The sequence below is a fragment of the Gobio gobio genome, assembly GCF_949357685.1.
Source record: "Gobio gobio genome assembly, chromosome: 6".
NCBI lineage: Eukaryota > Metazoa > Chordata > Actinopteri > Cypriniformes > Gobionidae > Gobio > Gobio gobio.
In genome coordinates, this window is record NC_137102.1 from 28,310,908 (window position 1) to 28,331,005 (window position 20,098).

Consider the following 20,098-nt stretch of genomic DNA (forward strand, 5'->3'; position numbering starts at 1 on the left):
TGGGATGCATCATATAGAGGAAGTGCCTTACAGGCTTGGTGAGCTGTCAATCATTGCGCCCATGGTTTTCGTTGGATAAAGGCACTCGGTGCCCAGCCAATGCCTTTCCAACAAAGGTTTGATTGATGGACTTAGTAACCAATCAAAAGGCATTATATTGCGCAGTTTGCGTAAGTAGGCTTTGGTGAATACTGTTTTTGCGCTGGCTGCGCGTTCTCCATGGCGCAACTGCAGTGGAGCGCGCTGTCTCTCACAGACGCTTCCCATCAGCTAAATGAGTTTTTTACACTTTGTAATCTCTGTAAATAGTTGCTTTAGTTTTTCAGTAACTGTTTATCCATTATAATTAGTAGTATATTGCAGTTTATTGCAGATTTATTTGAATGAAAAACTACTCTTTACAATAGCAAATGTTCTGAAATAAATGGCCTTTTTGAAATGACGCCTAGACTTTTCTTGACATAAAAGCTCACAGAAGCTACATTACTGAGAGAATCATCCTCATATTTGAATCATGACATGATTAGACATTCAGTTTTATATTTAAGTTATTTTCAGGCTCTTAACATTAAATTATAATATTTTTTTCCCTAAGTGAAAACAAAAAACAAAAAACGTGAGTCACTTACATGTATATTTACATGTATATTACTCTGTTCCCATATTACTTTGAGTTATTATGACTCTTGGGTAGCAATATTTCAAGTGTCTAGTTTAAAATAAGACCAGGTTTATGAATATAGACCATAGGGTTTAAGAGCTGCAGACATTTTCATTTGGGTATATCGTTTTCAAAGAATTCCTAAAAAATGGGGCGCTTGTTAAGAGGTTAAAGACAAATGTGTCAAAAGTGATCTTTGCAAACACAGCACATGACCTTAAAGCACATGTATAGAAAACACACTCACACTCCTCTGTTTTAAAAAAGAGTTCTGTCTGAATGAGTACATGGAATCACGGCTGTCAGGTGATAAGATAATTAGTCCAGAGATGTTTTTTCAAGAATTACTTTTTGTAATTGCAATTTTTTTTAACTATCCACTCACCTAATTTAATATATATTTTTGTTATAGCTTATGATTATATATTTTTATTTTATTGCTCAACAGTAGTTCTCATCGCCGATGAGGTCTTTAAATGTTTTGAGGTATACATTTTTTAGGTATATAATTGTCCGGACCTCGGCCGGTGACGAGGGTTCCTTTACTGGACCTCAAGCAATTTTAGTTGAAGACTCCTGGCATAGAGGCATGTCTGCTTCATAATACAACATTAAAAAGATATATTTGTGGGCAAAAGTATCGCCTTTGCCTTGTGTTGGCTTGGAATTCAAAGGGGAATCGGATAGAAGCGTTTAGACGCAAGCCAAATGTCCAGATATCCAATATATCTGATTTAAACCCACATTTGGAAGTGGCTCAGTTAGGATATGAAAAAAATCTGATCTCGTGCAGATTTTTTTGTTTACACGTGTGCAAAAAATTCTGTCAGTGGCGAGTGAAAAAATCAGATTTTTTTTGTTCCATTGTAAACGTAGCCTATCTGAAATAATCAGATGGTTATTTAATAATCGTAACAGGCCTATATAGAATGAGAAGAGCCTTCTTGACTTCGTTGTTTGCTTGCTTTCGTAATTAGCATTTTTCTTTTTGGACATCGAATCACCTGAAGGCCGGCTGTTGGCTCAGTGTGTCACAGACTTTAGTCTTCATACAGTACCTGGGCTCTCTGTGTGATCAGTTGGGAGGCGTTGAACTTGGCCACTACGCTCTTGAGCACCTCGTTGACGATGGAAGGAAGCACACGCTCATCATAGTCTTTCCCCAACTGCTGGTACAAGGCTGGCAAGGTGGAGGCAACGGGCCGAGAGAGGACACGAAGACCTATGTTCACCATCTGAAGATCTGTGATGGACAGTCACATGAAGTCAGAAGATGCAGGTCACAAATGGCACACCCTTAATGTGCTGGTTATTGATGAGGACAATGGTGAGACCGAGGGTATGCTGCCCTAACAGCAGGCAACATCTTTTAGGATTTTATCATGCAATATTTTAAACATTTATTGCATTTAAGACAATAAAACATCTGGTTCAAGGTCACCTTTGCTTCCAGTGAGAGATGAAATCTTCCTTGGCCTGGCTCGAATATCATAGATGATGGGATACTGGAACCACGGTATCCTAAATGAAAGACAGACTTCTTAAAGCCACAATATGTAAATTTTTGCAGCTAGAGATCGCTTATTCGAAACAAAGGTGTAGCTTGTTAAGCTATATAACAATGATTAGTTTTCTGTCAATGAATGTATCCAAACAGTTCACCTATCTAATAAAACACATAATACACATAAAGCATCTTTGGTGTTTACATGGTCTCTACAAAATTAAACCGGAAATCAGGATAACGCGGGTATGATGTCATTGATAGGCAACGCACGGACACTAGGCGTTTCTCAATGTCAAGGAAGGATCCTCGGAAGCCAGAATTCTGATGATGCTACGTCATCGACGTCCGTCAAAGGACTGTTCCAATGTCGAGGATCCTCGGAATTTCAACCAAGGTCTGAGTCCTTCGTTCGAAAAATATGCCATATACAGGAAAGGATGCATACGAGTAGACTTCGCGCACTTAGCGTTCTCAAATCACCCACAATCCTATGCGCGCAGCTTTGCTATCTAGTTCAAAAAATACAAAATATCGGACGTTGGCGGAGTCGGAGCGTTAACGGTGCAATATGCTTTCAATTGTAAGTATTTACGTAACCAAACATTTGTTATAACCGTAGTAAATATAAGTAAAGTTTAACTTTTAAATGCCAGTAAACCGTAATTGATATTATACAAATTACGTTATTGATGGCTAACGGACCTTTTCACTGACGTAATGAGGCTGACGTGCACTTGCTAGCCTGTTCCATTTAGGTGTTCTCTGAATGCTAAAGAGGAGCCTCGCCTAGCCTCTGAAGGAAGTGCCTTGGAAGGACCAGTCCTGCAGAGGAAGGATCCTTGACATTGAGAAACACCTATGGTCCGTGTTCTGGTAAAAATTGCTTATTTCTCTACATTTATACATTCTTGGAAACATTTGGGATGATGCAAGTACAAAAGTCAACAAAATTTATAACCTTGTTCAAGTGGTTTTTGGATATTTTAATCCAAAAATCTTAAAGCAGCACTAGGTAACTTTTCAACCTTTATAATATATTTTCAAACCTCTTGTGATGATACATCGACTTACAATAGGTTGAATGACACGTCTGCCATAGCCTGACGGGGTCTGTATCGTTTTTAATCGTACTTTTAAACTTCGGGTTTCGGGTAGTAACCCGAAAAAAAAGAGAAAAAAAAGAACTACAAAATTCGACTGCTCTTCGGCATATACGTCACTTCCACCACCACCCCCACTTCCTTAAATTCGGACGTGCGAGCCAAACTATCATTTGTTTGCCGAATGTTATAGTCATGGCTGAAGCAGCACAGAAAAATAAGAAAGCAAAGGTTTTGTCGGAGGAAAGCAAAAAGAGGAAACGAGAAAGTGATCGGATTAAAGGCAGGACGAGGATCAACATTGGGCCAGCGTTTGCTCGTTGGCGTGAGCTGAAGGAGGAGGGGCTACATTCTTGCAAGTAAATACGTAAGACGTACAAAATCATATTTTAGGATACCTAACATGTCTGTGATATTGGTTTATTTGTCTTTCCTCAAGCTATAATGCAAATCGATTTTTCAAATTTGCATCTAGGGTAGCTTGATATTATAATATTGACGATATATGGTTATTACCTACCACTCAAACATTGAATTGAGGTATCATATAGATTCTGTAAAACGGTAACCAATAGACTAGGCTACTATAATGACGCTGGCTTGTAAACGTGAGCATCGCGATCATTTGGCGTTTGAAAAAAATAAAACCCATGAAATGATATTCATATGACAAGCTGAAACATATGCCACTGTACCTGGGATGAAGACATTTCACACGCGACGCAAGCAGAACACCTGCATGTGAACTCCTGCAGTGTTCAGGGCTATCATGGTTGTCATGCCAATAAATGCACTTGCGATGCATCCACTGATGTAGAATGACAGTTTATGACAGTAGTAAAGGACAATACTGTTTCCCAACTGTAGGGGGACCCCGAGAGCAAAAACTACCTAGTGCTGCTTTAAAGGAATAGTTTACTGGAAAATAAAACTTTTTGCATCATTTACTTTCCCTCATGTTGTTCTGACCCGTATAATTTTCTTTCTTACCCCTTTTCCACCAAGGCAGTGCTAGAGCTAATTCAGAGCCAGAGCTAGTCCCAGTTCATAGTTGGTTCGACTGAGGAGCCTTCTAAGAACCGGTTTGCTTTTCCACGGGCTGAGAGCCACAACAGAGCCATATCTTACGTCACTGTTTACGTCTCATCTCTCTCAGCAACGCTAGCGAGGCAACGGCAATGTTGCCAAGTCTGTGGTTTTGTCCGCGGGATGAAGCAACCCCAATTGTGTGATATTTAGCCCCATATTGCGAATTTTAGTAGGTAACCATGCCAAAAAACATATTTTACCCCCAAATGTGATTTTTACTGGGGAATCCCCCCCCCCCCGGAACACGATTGGGCTTGTTTTGAGTAGCAATTGGGCGGGTTTGTTGTGAAAACCTGCTGGCAACCCTGGGCAGCGGGAAACACACACACACACCAGGCTTGTGCGAGATGCATCGTCACTGCACAGACCGATCCACGTATGAGCACATCCGAGCACATCCAGAGGAAACGCTGTCTGCATCGAGCTCGCAGCATCCTCAAGGACTCCTCTCACCCAGCCCACAGACTGTTTTCTCTCCTGCCCTCCGGCAGGCGTTTCAGGATCCACCGGACCAGGACCAGCGGACTAAAGAACAGTTTTTTCCCCAGAGCTGTCTCTTTATTGAACTCAAACCCCCGTTGATCCACTTCCCTCATAAACTGATAACTCTCCTACCTCACATCTTCCTTCACTTTGTTATTTGCACTACCGACTGTTTATCACAGTAACAACTGTTTACATATGCATCTTGCACTGCCAAGATGCATATGTACAGATACGAACAGATCTCGGGTCTGTTCGTACAGAACAGTTGTGCTTTTACATCGTACACCCGCTGTGAGCTTTTGGATATTGGTTTGCGAATTTCCGACAGTTTTATGGACAATCTTCAACTCCTTCCTGAGATCGATAGGACGCCCGAGGCGATGCGCTCTGCCCGGCCGGGCGGAAGTGCTAGAAGGCGGCGCTGTGATCGTAAACAAAGGCGGGGTAAGCGTGGAGGTCTAAGAGCTAAGCTAAGGCTAACTCCTTACCGGCTCTCTTTACCCAGCATTTTCCTTGCCAATGTACGATCGCTAGTGAACAAAATGGAGGAGATTCGACTCAGCATTACACACAGTAAGAAACTTTTGAACTGTAACGTCCTAATCTTCACTGAAACCTGGTTAAACAGCGGAATACCGGACACCGCTATTGAGCTAGCGGGACGCCACACACTCCGGGCGGATAGAACACTAGATGGCTCCGGGAAGAGCAGAGGGGGTGGATTGTGCATTTATATTAACAAAGCTTGGTGCACAAACTCTGCTATTGTTGGGAGTCATTGTTCAGCTAACCTGGAGTTTCTCATGGTTAAATGTAGACCGTTTTATCTACCGCGGGAGTTCACCTCCACTATTATCACTGCAGCCTATATTCCCCCGGATGCTGATGCCAAGCTTGCTATGAAAGAACTTCACGCAGCCATCAGTAAACAACAGACTGATCACCCGGAAGCTGCGTTTATTGTTGCAGGTGACTTTAATCATTCAAACCTAAAGTCAGTGCTACCCAAGTTTCACCAGCATGTTTCCTGCCACACCAGAGGAAACAAAACCTTAGACCATGTATATAGAAACATGGCTGGAGCTTACGTTGCGACACCCCTCCCCCACCTGGGACAGTCAGACCACCTCTCTTTGTTTCTATCACCCAAATATTCACCCCTCATCAACCGTGTGAAGCCATCAGTAAAGACCATCAAGGTGTGGCCTGCGGGGGCAGACTCCACACTCCAGGAAAGGTTTCTAAACACAGACTGGAGTGTGTTTGCTTCTCAAGCCACCAGTGGCGCTCACACGGACATTGACTCATTCACTTCCTCTGTATTGGATCATATCAATACCACCATCGACAGTGTTACAACCCAGAAACAGATCACCACATACCCTAATCAGAAGCCTTGGATGAACAGGGAAGTTCGACTCCTGCTGAAGTCACGCAATACTGCCTTCAGATCAGGTGATGCACAAGCCTACAGTACGTCCAGGGCAAACCTGAAGAGGGGCATCAAAAAGGCCAAGCACTGCTACAAGCTAAAGATAGAGGGTCACTTTTCCAACTCTGACCCTCGACGCATGTGGCAGGGCATCCAGGCCATCAGTGACTACAAACCCACCCACTCCACCCCCGCAGCCACTGATGTCAACTTCCTGAACGAGCTAAATTACTTTTATGCTCGTTTTGAAAGAGACAACAGAGAAACTGCCACCAAGCTCAAACCCTCAGCTGACCACCCACCAATCACACTCTCCTCCACAGATGTCTGCAAGGCACTGAGCCGGATCAGCGCACACAAGGCTGCTGGACCAGACAACATCCCTGGACGTGTGCTCAGGGCATGTGCGGAGCAGCTCGCTGGGGTTTTTACAGACATTTTCAACCTGTCTCTTGCCCAAGCAGCTGTACCGACATGCTTTAAACGCACTTCCATTGTGCCAGTGCCAAAACACTCTAACCCGAGGTGCCCTAATGACTACCGCCCTGTAGCACTCACACCCATCGTTATGAAGTGCTTTGAGCGGCTGGTCCTGGAACACCTAAAAGACTCTCTACCATCCACATTGGACTCACACCAGTTTGCCTACCGCAGCAATAGGAGCACAGAGGATGCCGTTTCCATGGCACTGCACTCTGTGCTCACCCATCTGGACCATAAGAACACGTATGCACTAGGGCTGCAACGACGCGTCGACGTCGTCGATGACGTCGACTACGAAAATACGTAGACGTGCGTGAAATGCGTCGACGCGTCGGCGGCACATTATTTACGTTCTAGAATGGAACAGAAGATCTAGAATAATGGCAGCTTCTGCTCCCGGGCATAGTGAAAATGATCATTTATCATATAAAGCCAGACCGCGACATTCAAAAGTGTGGGAGTACTTTAAACAGAAGCCGAATAAAACTGTGCTTTGTTCGCTCTGTAATGCCGGTTTCACATTGCGCGCGGTGGCAGAGCAGGTGCTGTGCGCGTGGAGGGCGGGAGCTTTCACACTGCCAGTCAGTGTTGCCAAGTCCCGGTTTTTTCCGCGGAATTGGGCTACTTCTACACTGTTGCCGCGGGCTGTGTCTCATGTCCGCGGGTTGAAGCGATCCCAATTATGTGATATTTAGCCCCGGGAATGAGAATTTTAGCCGGCAGCCCTGCAAAAAAACACACATATTTAACCCCCCGAACGCGATGTTTACCAGAGAACCTCCCCGAAACGCGATTGGGCTTGTTTTGGACTAGTTTTGAGTAACGAATGGGTGGGTTTTGTTGTGTAAACCTGGCAACCCTGCTGCCAGTGTTCTCTCGCGCAGCTGAACCGTGGCGCGTGTATTGCAACAGACGGTCACATTTTCCGGGGTTCTTCTCCGACCCCAGTACGTCTCGTGCTTTTATTTATTATGGGCTGCATATATCTCCTGTTAATGCGACCTGGTTCCGCTCTGTCCCAAACACATATGCATAATAACATGCTGTATATAGGTAGTTTGCATGATTAAAGTAACATTAAAGTTAAGATATGCCTCTAGCTTTAATCATTTAAATGTGTCTTTGAAGTTTGGGCTAAAACTTCTGGCAGCTTTAGTCGTTGTTTATGCACATGTATCTTCAAAATAGACGACTAGTTATACTATATTAAAACTATGCTGAAAGCTCCTGTATGTGAACCTTTTGCAGATAAATACAAGTGCATTTTCGTTTACTATTGACACAAATCAATAAGTAAATCATACTCAACTACTATAGTAAACAACTTTTCCTAATTAGGCCTACTCTGTATACATTTTATGATGAATAGTATCATTACATATTATGTTTAAAAAGCTTCTTGTGTTCATATATTTCTTTATAAAATGGCATAGCCTACTATGTACACTACCCTTCCTGAAATACAATTAATATTGTCATCATTCATTGATTTCATGTTAAAATAATATACAAATTCACTACCCTCTTTGAAGTACAATAATCAGTAAAAAAGAATCATAAGATTAATCCGGAAAAATAATCGTTAGATTAGTCGACAGAAAAAATAATCGTTAGATTAGTCGACAGAAAAAATAATCGTTAGTTGCAGCTCTAGTATGCACGCATGCTGTTTGTTGACTTCAGCTCCGCATTCAACACTGTCATCCCATCCAAGTTAATAGCTAAACTTGGAGACCTGGGCATCAACACTTCAATGTGTAACTGGATTTTGGACTTCCTAACTGACAGACCCCAGAATGTTCGTTCAGGATTCACCTGCTCCACATCCATCACACTCAACACTGGTGTACCACAGGGCTGTGTGCTAAGCCCGTTTCTCTACTCCCTCTTCACCGCCGACTGCAAGCCTGTGTATGGATCTAATTCTATCGTCAAGTTTGCGGACGACACTACGGTGATCGGGCTCATCAGCAACAACGATGAGACTGCCTACAGGGAAGAGATCCAGCACCTGGCCACATGGTGTGCTGATAATAACCTGCTCCTCAACACCACCAAAACGAAGGAGCTCATCGTGGACTTCAGGAAAGAGTCAAGAGGCACACACGACACCATCCACATCAATGGAATGGCTGTTGAACGTGTCTCCAGTTTCAAGTTCCTGGGGATCCACATCTCGGCGGACATGTCGTGGATGACCAACACCTCCAGCCTGGTCAAGAAGGCTCACCAGCGCCTCTTCTTCCTGAGGACACTGAGGAAGAATCAGCTCTCCTCGGCTATCCTGGTGAACTTCTACCGCTGCGCAATAGAAAGCATCCTGACCAACTGTGTGGCAGTGTGGTATGGGAGCTGCTCTGTTGCGGAGCGCAAGGCACTGCAGCGGGTGGTGAAAACTGCCCAGCGCATCACAGGGACTCCACTGCCTGCCATCGAGCACATCCAGAGGAAATGCTGTCTGCATCGAGCTCGCAGCATCCTCAAGGACTCCTCTCACCCAGCCCACAGACTGTTTTCTCTCCTGCCCTCCGGCAGGCGTTTCAGGATCCACCGGACCAGGACCAGCAGACTAAAGAACAGTTTTTTCCCCAGAGCTGTCTCTTTATTGAACTCAAACCCCCGTTGATCCACTTCCCTCATAAACTGATAACTCTCCTACCTCACATCTTCCTTCACTTTGTTATTTGCACTACCGACTGTTTATCACAGTAACAACTGTTTACATATGCATCTTACACTGCCATATCTTAACTGGATTATGCTCATTTGCACTGCCGACTGTATTTATAGTACCAATGTTTACATTTGCATTTTTGCACTGTACTTCTAAATGTAATATGCAACCACTTTCCACTGCACTTTCCACTTTTTTTTCCGGATAGCTCTGTCCATAATTTATTGCACTACCCTAATCCACTGCTATTCCTCATATTAGCCTAACATATTATTGTATACCTCTATCTGTAAAATTCTGTTTATAGTAATAGCCATCTGTATATTGTATTCATAGTTCATATTCACCTGTAAATTCTGTTTATAGTAATAGCCATCTGTATATTTATTCACTGTACATATTCACCTGTAAATTCAGTTCTGTTTATAGTAATAATGTCTCTCTATTTATACATATTTATACATATTCAGTACATATCCATGTCCTGCACTTACGCATCCATTGTATATCCTGCACTTGCTGCTATTGCACTTCTGGTTAGACCTAAACTGCATTTCGTTGCCTTGTACTTGTACTTGTGTAATGACAATAAAGTTGAATCTAATCTAATCTAATCTAATATCTTAACTGGATTATGCTCATTTGCACTGCCGACTGTATTTATAGTACCAATGTTTACATTTGCATTTTTGCACTGTACTTCTAAATGTAATATGCAACCACTTTCCACTGCACTTTACACTTTTTTTTCCGGATAGCTCTGTCCATAATTTATTGCACTACCCTAATCCACTGCTATTCCTCATATTAGCCTAACATATTATTGTATACCTCTATCTGTAAAATTCTGTTTATAGTAATAGCCATCTGTATATTGTATTCATTGTACATATTCACCTGTAAATTCTGTTTATAGTAATAGCCATCTGTATATTTATTCACTGTACATATTCACCTGTAAATTCAGTTCTGTTTATAGTAATAACGTCTCTCTATTTATACATATTTATACATATTCAGTACATATCCATGTCCTGCACTTACGCATCCATTGTATATCCTGCACTTGCTGCTATTGCACTTCTGGTTAGACCTAAACTGCATTTCGTTGCCTTGTACTTGTACTTGTGTAATGACAATAAAGTTGAATCTAATCTAATCTAATCTAATGATATAAAAAAAAAAACGCATGAGTGAATCAAACGCATAAGGAGTCGTATGCTCTCGCTGGACTCGTTGTCATACGGCGATCGGTCTGCACAGCACCGCTGCGAACAAGCCTTCCATCAACAATGCAAACGTTGCGTTACTATTCATTCACATGGCTTTACGATCCTACATCGGCATCAAAACACAACGCAAACACAGCGAATCCAACGCATTCATGTAGTTCGCCGTAATTTGTATAGACGGAGATTACAAACGAACAGCAGCTGTTAGCTCCATTAGCTGCTATTTCAAACATGGCGGATCTCAAGTTTGTGTTCGTCTTGTTGACCCCGCCCCCAGCGTCAGACGTAATCGGTTCTTACTTCTAGCCCTGTTCTAGCCCAGCAATGTTTTGGTGCTACTTAAGAACCACTTTTCCTGGCTCGGAGCTGGAGCTTTGGGTGTGGAAACACAAAGAACCGATTTGAAACTAGGCTCTGGCTCCGATCTAGCTCTGGCTCTGCTTTGGTGGAAAAGGGGTATCTTTTGTGAAGCATAAAGATGTAGAATGCCGAGTTCCTTTTTCTTTTACATTTAAAGTCATAAAAGTCTTCTAAAGTCTATACTATAATTATGTGTAAGCAAGCTTTAAATATTGAACCAAAATTTGATTTGTGAGATGATGGGAAGATAAGTTTGTTTTTTAAAGAAATTAATTATTGAAATCAGGATGCATTAAATTGATCAAAAGTGACAAAGACATTTATAACATTATAAAAGTTTCATATTTCAAATAAATGCTGTTCTTTTAAACTTTATATAATCAAATACAAAAAAAGTGTCATGGTTTCCAGAAAAAAAATTAAGCAGCAAAAGCTCTTTTTCAACATTTATAACAGGGGTATTTCCTCCAAGGAGGCAATGCCTCTTCAAAAAATTGGATGAGAAAATGCAGTAGTGAAGCGTGCCAGTGATCAGCGTCAGCACATACAGCTCCAACAGCAATGCACAACTTATAATGACTATGATTGGGAGTGGGACTGTCATGTTACATATCATTATAAAAAGAACAATATTCCAATACATCGTTGTGAATTTACTGGGTCTAGTTTTCAGTGCGTTGTTTCAGGAAGAGCGTGTCCACACATTCTGAAGAGCCCGCATCTGAGGTGGAGTTGGTGACATGTTGTATTACTCATATTTGATTATTAAATAAGAAATTTAATTAAATTATCAATCACATCGATTCATTTTACAATCCTATAGCCCTTTATTTAGACTAAAAACCCTTCCCATTCATTTGGTGAGGAACATGACGTTTTGTCAGCGTTTGCACACCCTGTCATGCGGTCTACAAGCCACTGCTGTAGACGCATATGCAGTATTAAGTCTAACGATTAATCAATTAATTGATCGATCATGGAAATTTGAGTAAATTGACATCCCTAATGCAAATATTACAACATTAAAACGTGTATAAATGACAAGTTTTTCTAAAGTAACACTGTCCAACAGCGACAACCGCAGGTAGTTACAGAGGGAGGCTTGCCTCCCATGAGCCCATTAACTTTTAACAGAGCCCCCAAAGCATGCGGTAAGTTTGGTGGGGGTAATTGAGAATGTGATTATGAACAGTTATGATTGGATATGATTGGTTTTTGTGTGCGTTCGTGAATCAGTCTGAATGAACAAAATGACGACGTTAATGGAAAGATTAAAAAGTAAACAAACAACACACTTAGCCACTTAGATATCAGTGCTTTATGTCACGTAAAAATCAAACTTGAAATAGTCTGAACAAATGACTGTGGGGGTTTTAGCTTGAGCAATCAGTTTGGTGAAATTAAACGTATATCTTGTGTTTGTGACTAGTGTTTACCAAGCCTGATGACTGACTTTTTAAAAGTTGACTATTAAAGGGATAGTTCACCCAAAAATGAAAATTCTTTCATCATTTACTCACCCTCAAGTTGTTCCAAACCTGTATGAGTTTATTTGTTCTGCGGAACACAAAAGATATTTTGAAGAATGTTTGTAACCAAGCAGATAGAGCAACCATTGACTGCCATAGTAGGGAAAAAAATACTATGGGAGTCAATGGTTGCTCTATCTGCTTGGTTACAAACATTCTTTAAAATATCTTTTGTGTACAGCAGAACAAAGAAACTCATACAGGTTTGGAACGACATGACGGTGAGTATGATGACAATTTTCATTTTTGGGTGAACTAACCCTTTAATAAATAGAACATTAATAAGATTGTTAATGTAAAAATACAAAATAGAATTGCATTTCATTTCTCTTTTTTATATGTTTATTTAACCAGAAATGGGTGACAACATTTAGTTTAACTGGGACATGAATTTACATTTGATAAATAAATAAACACAAAATACACAAAATAAATAAAAAATAAAAAACTGAAGACTTTGCTTCCGCATTTCAGAACACCACTGCACGCCATCAGAAAAGTTTCTTGAGTACCAAATCAGCATATTAGAACGATTTCTGAATCATGTGGCGAAGATGATGTATATTAAAATAATGATCAAATGAATGCAGCCTTGGTGAACATGAGACATCTTACCGAACCCAAACTTTTGAACGGTAGTAAAACCAGTTACTGTGTGGCTTCAGAAGACTTACAGTGCATGAGTTGTAAGGACTACTTTTATGAGGCTTTTTGCCCTTTTTGAAGCTTGGCAGTAGATCATCCACTTTCCTTGTATGGACAACAGAAGATTGGATATTCTGCCCAACAGCTTTTGTACTTTACAAAAAGGAAAAATTGACATGAAAGTGACTAAATGGTGACAAATTCCATTTTGGAGTGTACTCTCTCTTTTAGGCCATACACACACACACACAAGACACGGTTGCCGTGTACCGAGCACGAGCATCAGTAAAGAACCTGATCTGTTATAAACCTAAATATACTCAATTGAATTGAAAAGTATACTATCCAAAGATAGTAAAAAAGTTGAGCTTTCAGTGAGCTTTTACTTTAGAGATTGAAAGTGTTTAGAAGTGAGAACTCCTCACATTTTCTTTTTATTCCCCATTTACAATCTGAATAAAAGTTTGTTATTTCATGCTGCTATGTACACTGTTTCTGGATTGACAACCGTATTTCATTGCATGATTGAATCGGCGATGATTGGCAGTGAAAACCAACGGACAAGACAAAATCCATTCTCTGGCATGGTTAGAGATCACACTACATGCGTACGTGCGCACCTCTTCAAGCGGGCCAGGGCATGGTTCAACATACGAGTCAAATGAACTAGACTTTGGGGTTCAATAGGTGGTTAAGATGGCCTGGTGTGAGGACACTTATTATTATAATGAAAGCTAATGGAAAGCTCATGAATCCAAGTGTGCCGCACAAGTCCTAAAAATGGTTTCTGTCCTTTTAGGTAGTTTATTTATTTATGATTTAATGCCATATCAGCAACAATGGCTATATTCATGGCAATCAACAGTATCACTTCAATACATTGTTCACAATAATTTAACAATTTTGTCCTAAAAACAATCGCTATACAAAATCAGTTATATATACCAATAACAACAACAGCAATAACCACACCAATTAAAGCTGCTAACAGCGATGAAAGTGCATCGCCACCCGGTGGCCTCGTGAAAACAGTGAATAGTGGGCGACATGCATTTAAGCGGGTCAATATTGGAAAAAAATGGCAAACTCACTTCAATGTGCCACACTTCCTTCTGACAGCAGGTGGCGCTTCTACTATAACTGAATATTGCCATGTAGAGTCTTCAGGTCAGGACTATTATCAAACGTGAAGTTTGAGGTAGATCGGACATTGTATACCTAAGTTACAACAACTTCCTGTTTAATGGCGTAAATCACATACAGTAGCACGTATCCACGTGTTGCAAGATTTGGGTTTCTAGGATTTTTGGGATTTCATGGCATATTTAAAAGTGTTTCTGGGAGTGAATTAAAGTATAAAGCATGCCATTTCCTTTTGCCAGCAGGTGGCGCTATGACTAACTGAATATTGGCATGTAGATGGGTTTAGGTCAGGACTCTTATCAAACATGTGAAGTTTGGGGCAGTTCAACATTGTATGCCTGACTTACAACAGCTTCCATTGTCATGGCGAAACATCAGATTTTGCGAGGCCACCACGGACACGCCCTTCAGGGAAAACTCAAGAGCTTCGCAATTTAACGTTGTAAAGGCCTTTAAATTAGACTGACCAAATATGATGTTGATCTGATTAAATCTCTATGCGGAGTTGATTAAAGTACAACATCTGGAAATGGGAAAATTTGCAACAATTTAGTAAAGAAAAATCAAAAGATCTCACTTCTTGTTGGTTTTCAGATTTCGTACCAAGAGACTTTTTTGTAGGTATTGGGCTGTTACATGTGTCTACCGAATTTCATACCTGTACGTGAAACGTAGCGGGAGGGGCACTTAGTTGAAATGTAGTAGGTGGCGCTATGGAGCCATTTTGCCACGCCTAATTCTGAAACTTATATGTAGATGTCTTCAGGCCAGGACTCTTATCAAACATATGAAGTTTGTGGCAGATCGGACATTGTATGCCTGACTTACAACAGCTTCCTGTGTCATGGCGAAACATCAGACTTTGTCAGGCCACCACGGACACGCCCTTCAGGGAAAACTCAAGATCTTCACAATATAACATCACCAAGGCCTTTAGATTAGACTGACCAAATATGATCTTGATCTGGTTACATCTCAATGAGGAGTTAATCACAGCGTAAAACATGCCATTTCCTGTTGCCCACAGGTGGCGCTATGACTGTCACTGAATATTGGCATGTTGATGTTTTCAGGCAAGGACTCTAATAAAACATGTGAAGTTTGTGGCAGATCAGACATTGTATGTCCGAGTTACAACAACTTCCTTTTTCATGGCGAAACATCAGATTTGGCGAGACCGCCATGGACACGCCCTTCAGGGAAAACTCAAGATCTTCGCAATTTAACGTCGCAAAGGCCTTTAGATTAGACTGACCAAATATGATGTTGATCTGATTAAATCTCTAGGAGGAGTTCGTTAAAGTACAACTTCTGGAAATGGCACATTTTGCAACAAAAAATTAAAAATATCTGACTTCCTGTTGGTTTTCAGATTTTGCACGTAGAGACTTTTTTGTAGGTATTGGGCTGTTACATGTGTATACCGAATTTCATAGCTGTACGTGAAACGTAGCGGGAGGGGCACTACGTTAGGTGGCGCTGTCGAGCCATTTTGCCACGCCTAATTCTGAATACCATAACAGACGTAAATTTTCGCCAATTTGGACGCGTTTTGAAAGTTTTGTGAGTTTTCGAGCGTGTTTAGGCCCCCAAAAAAGCGATTCATTCGGGAGAAGAAGAAGAAGAAGAAGAATTAAAGCTGCGAGCAGCGATGACGGGCCCAAGCCGGTGGCACCGCCACGCCGGTGGCATCAGCTTAACTGTGCACGGCAGGCAATATGCATTTAAACAGGAGAATATTTTAGAATCGCTCGAATATGCCACATTTACTGCAGCAACTGGTGCCACTATCACCACAAGCCACACCCATGATGTAATTTAAATCTAGATTAATTTTAATGTCATAGGATAAAATAAATAAAAGTTATATTTTCCTGCTCAAAATTTTGTAAGTCCAGAAGGCCAGTATTTAATTCAAGGTGTTTGTAGTTCTTTTTTACTTATTCACACTAAAGTGATAGTTTTTTGTGATAGTCTATGATACGAAAGGGGTAAATTATCATTCCGAGAGAGAAAGGCACACACACAAACTCACAGGGTGAGAGAGACACCCCCCCCCCCCCACACACACACACACACACACACACCACACACATAGTGCGCGCACACAATCAAACACACACACACCCAGGGTGAGCCTGAGAGTGAGGGGGGAGGGGAAGGACTGAGAGAGGCACTCTGCACATTGAACAAGGTTCACAAGATTTTAAAAACAAAAAGAAATAAAATCTAAATGGTGGGAGAAAGTTTTTTTTATTTCACTCTCTGAAAAAAATATGTTGAATATATTTGAAATCAATATGTGTGGTCCAATATAAAAAATAAATAGAGAAAGTCACACACACACACACACACACACACACACACACACACACACACAATGATAGAGGGAGAGTGAGGGGAGGGGAAGGACTGAGAGAAAGGCACACACACATGCTCACAGGGTGAGAGAGAGACCCCCCCCCTCCACACACACACACACACACACACACACACAGAGAGAGAGTGATAGAGAATGGAATGGAATGCCCTCTATGGAATGCCCTCTGCCTGTCTTTCCCCTTCCCCCTGAAGGGGAAAGACAGGCAGAGGGCATTCCATAGACTTAATGGTTTTTATACTGTACAAACTGTAAATTCTATCCCCCTACACTACCCCTAAGCCTACATATCGCACACACACACACACACACACACACACACACACACACACACACACACACACACACACACACACACACACACACACACACACACACACACACACACACACACACACACACACACACAACCCCTAAACCTACCATCACAGAAAATATTCAGCATTTTTACATTTTTATTAAAACATTGTTTAGTATGCTTTTAAAGCTATTTTGATTTACGGGGACACATGAAATGTCTTCATAAACCATGATTATGTTGTAATAAACACCCCTCCAACACACCCATTTCTGAGGCTTTGCCCATTTCCACTGACTGACATCTCTGATGTGTGTGTTGAGTTTCAAGCAATTTCAAGCATGCTAAGAGCCTCAAAAACAGCCAAAAGATGATTAAACTTTGACACACTGCCATGGCAACAGTATGTAAAATATCAGGAACCCTTTCGTATGTCTACATCTGCCATGTTTTGTCATTTATACTGATGAAGTTTGAAGTAAATCGGGTGAAAACAAGACAGTGATTTAGCATTTTTGAAAGTGACACACTTCCTGCTACCAGTTGGTGGACACACAAACACACACACACACACACACACACACACACACACACGTTTGTTTTTGTGAAATGTGAGGACATTCCATAGGCGTAATGGTTTTTATACCGTACAAACCGTATTTTCTATCCCCTTACACTGCCCCTGCCCCTAAACCTACCCATCACACACACACACACACACACACACACACACACACACACACTGCCCCTGCCCCTAAACCTAGCCCTCACAGGAGACTGTGCAGTTCACTTTCTGTGAAAAAAAAAATTGTTCTGTATGATTTATAAGCATTTTGAAAAGTGAGGACATGGGGAACGTCCTCATATTTCACCCTCTTTTTGTAATACCTGTGTCATACCCATGTCATTATACACATTTGTGTCCTGATATTTAACAAAAGCATGCCCACACACACACACACACACACACACACACACACACACGGAGAGAGAGAGTTTCAAAAATAACAACACTGCTACCTTTTAGTGAGGGGAGGGCAGACAGAGAATAAATATTCAGAAGAAATATATTAAATAAAATAAATATATTGATCTGAAAAATAGTATGATTATTTTAAAGCTATTTGATTACATTTGAATAAAACATTGTTTTAGTATGTTTTTAAACACACACATACACGTTGTAATACCAGTTTAATACCCATGTCATTATACAAATTTGTGTCCTCATAAATCACAAACAAGAGAGAGAGAGAGAGAGAGAGAGAGAGAAACAAGTTTTTTTTTTATCCTGCTTCAAAACTAATACAATGCTGCCATCTTGTGTTCATTGAGGGGAGAGCAGCAGACACAGAGAATTTCTGTTCCCCTTTTTTGTCCTTATTTAATTCCTTGCCATGGAAACACCGTTTGAGATATCCAATATCCGTTCACATTTTAGCATCTTCAGTATCTTTGTTTCATGTTGACCGAGTTTGGTGGAGATTGAATAAATCGCCTACGAGGAGAACGTAAAAACTCAGACCCCGATTTAATCAAAAATTCACCTTCAAAGAAAAATATCTGACTTCCTGTTGGTCGGAGCTAATGACTGTAAATTAGAAAGTTGTCCGGCTCGATGAGGTCAATATATATACTGAGTTTGGTGATTGTAGATGAAACGAAGCCCTTCACTTTTGTCAAAAGGTGGCGCTAGAGAGCCCCTCATCCCCACCAGTTTCTGAGGCTTTGCCATTGTGTACTGACTGATATCTCTGATGTGTGTGTTGAGTTTCAAGCAGTTTCAAGCAATTTCAAGCATGCTAAGAGCCTCAGAACAGCCAAAAGATTATTAAACTTTGACACGTTGCCATGGCAACAGTATTTGAAATTTCAGGAATCCATTTCATAAGTCTCTATCTGTCATGTTTTCACATTATACTGATGAAGTTTGAAATAAATCGGGTCAAAATAAGATGGTGATTCAAAGCATTTTTGAAAGTGACACACTTCCTGCTGCCAGTTGGTGGCGCTATAACTTTGACTCACAAAAGTCATATCCATGTGATCGGCTTCTTACAACGAACACACAGCTGAAGTTTCATCCAAATCAGTCAATGTTTGCACAAGTTATAACACACTTCCTGTTTCCCTTTTCTCGCCATAAATTCGTTGCTTCGCCACGGCCAAACCATTTGAGATATCAAAAATCCGCTCGCAATTTAGCATCCTGGATATGTTCACTTCATGCTGACCGAGTTTGGCAATGATCGAAACAATGGCCTCGGAGGAGTATATTAAATTCCAGAGCATGCGTTTTCCGAACAACCCATAATAGCTCACTTCCTGTAGGGCTGACGCATAACTTAGAGCACGAAAGTTGTTCGGCCTGATGAGGTCTATATGTGTACCGAGTTTCATACATGTACGTGCAAGTGTGTTTGATATATGGACCAAGTTTTCAGACCCCACTTTAGGGGGCGCTGTCGAGCCGCCCTGCCACGCCCGGGTACCAGCTTCAGCCCGGCTCTGATGGCCGCGCATTCCGACGCCTGTGCGAAGTTTCAAGAGTTTTCGAGCATGTTAAGTGCCCCAAAAGTACCCGAGAAGTCGAAAAAAAAAAACAAAGAATAATCTGAGGAAGAACAATAGGGCTCTGCGCCCTTTGGGCTTGGGCCCTAATTAAAGCTGCGAGCAGCGATGACGGGCCCAAGCCGGTGGCACCGCCACCCCGGTGGCATCAGCTTAACTGTGCACGGCAGGCAATAGGCATTTAAAATGGGAAAACATAAAAGGACTATGTCAAAGTCATCTGAATTCACCACATTAACTGCAGCAGTTGGTGCTGCTATGACCACAAACCACAACAGCCACATCTATGAGATCAATTAAATTTATATGAATTTCATGTCAGATTATGTCAAAGGTCAAATTGGAATGAGTTCAGAATACCATTCGAATGCTGATGTTGTTTTATTCTAACACTTCTCTTCATGTGTTTTTGAGCTACCTTAGCTACCGTTTGTGCACCAATCTTATGCACCATAAAACATGCTTTCATTTCAATATGGGTGGTCCAATAAATTTTTTTTAATAAAAA

At 41.2% G+C, this 20,098-nt stretch overlaps 1 protein-coding gene across 3 annotated transcripts in view; it reads right to left on the minus strand.

The window, feature by feature from the left end:
• phb2a (prohibitin 2a) overlaps nt 1-20,098 on the minus strand; it is a 141,684-nt gene that overhangs the window by 54,603 nt on the left and 66,983 nt on the right. For all 3 annotated transcript variants that reach the window (XM_079820310.1, XM_079820309.1, XM_079820308.1), the window contains exons 4-5: nt 2,103-2,182; nt 1,720-1,904 (exon numbers count right to left, since the gene is read on the minus strand). In XM_079820310.1, the coding sequence (XP_079676436.1) occupies nt 1,720-1,904; nt 2,103-2,182 (265 nt within the window). The remainder of the gene's footprint in view (nt 1-1,719; nt 1,905-2,102; nt 2,183-20,098) is intronic.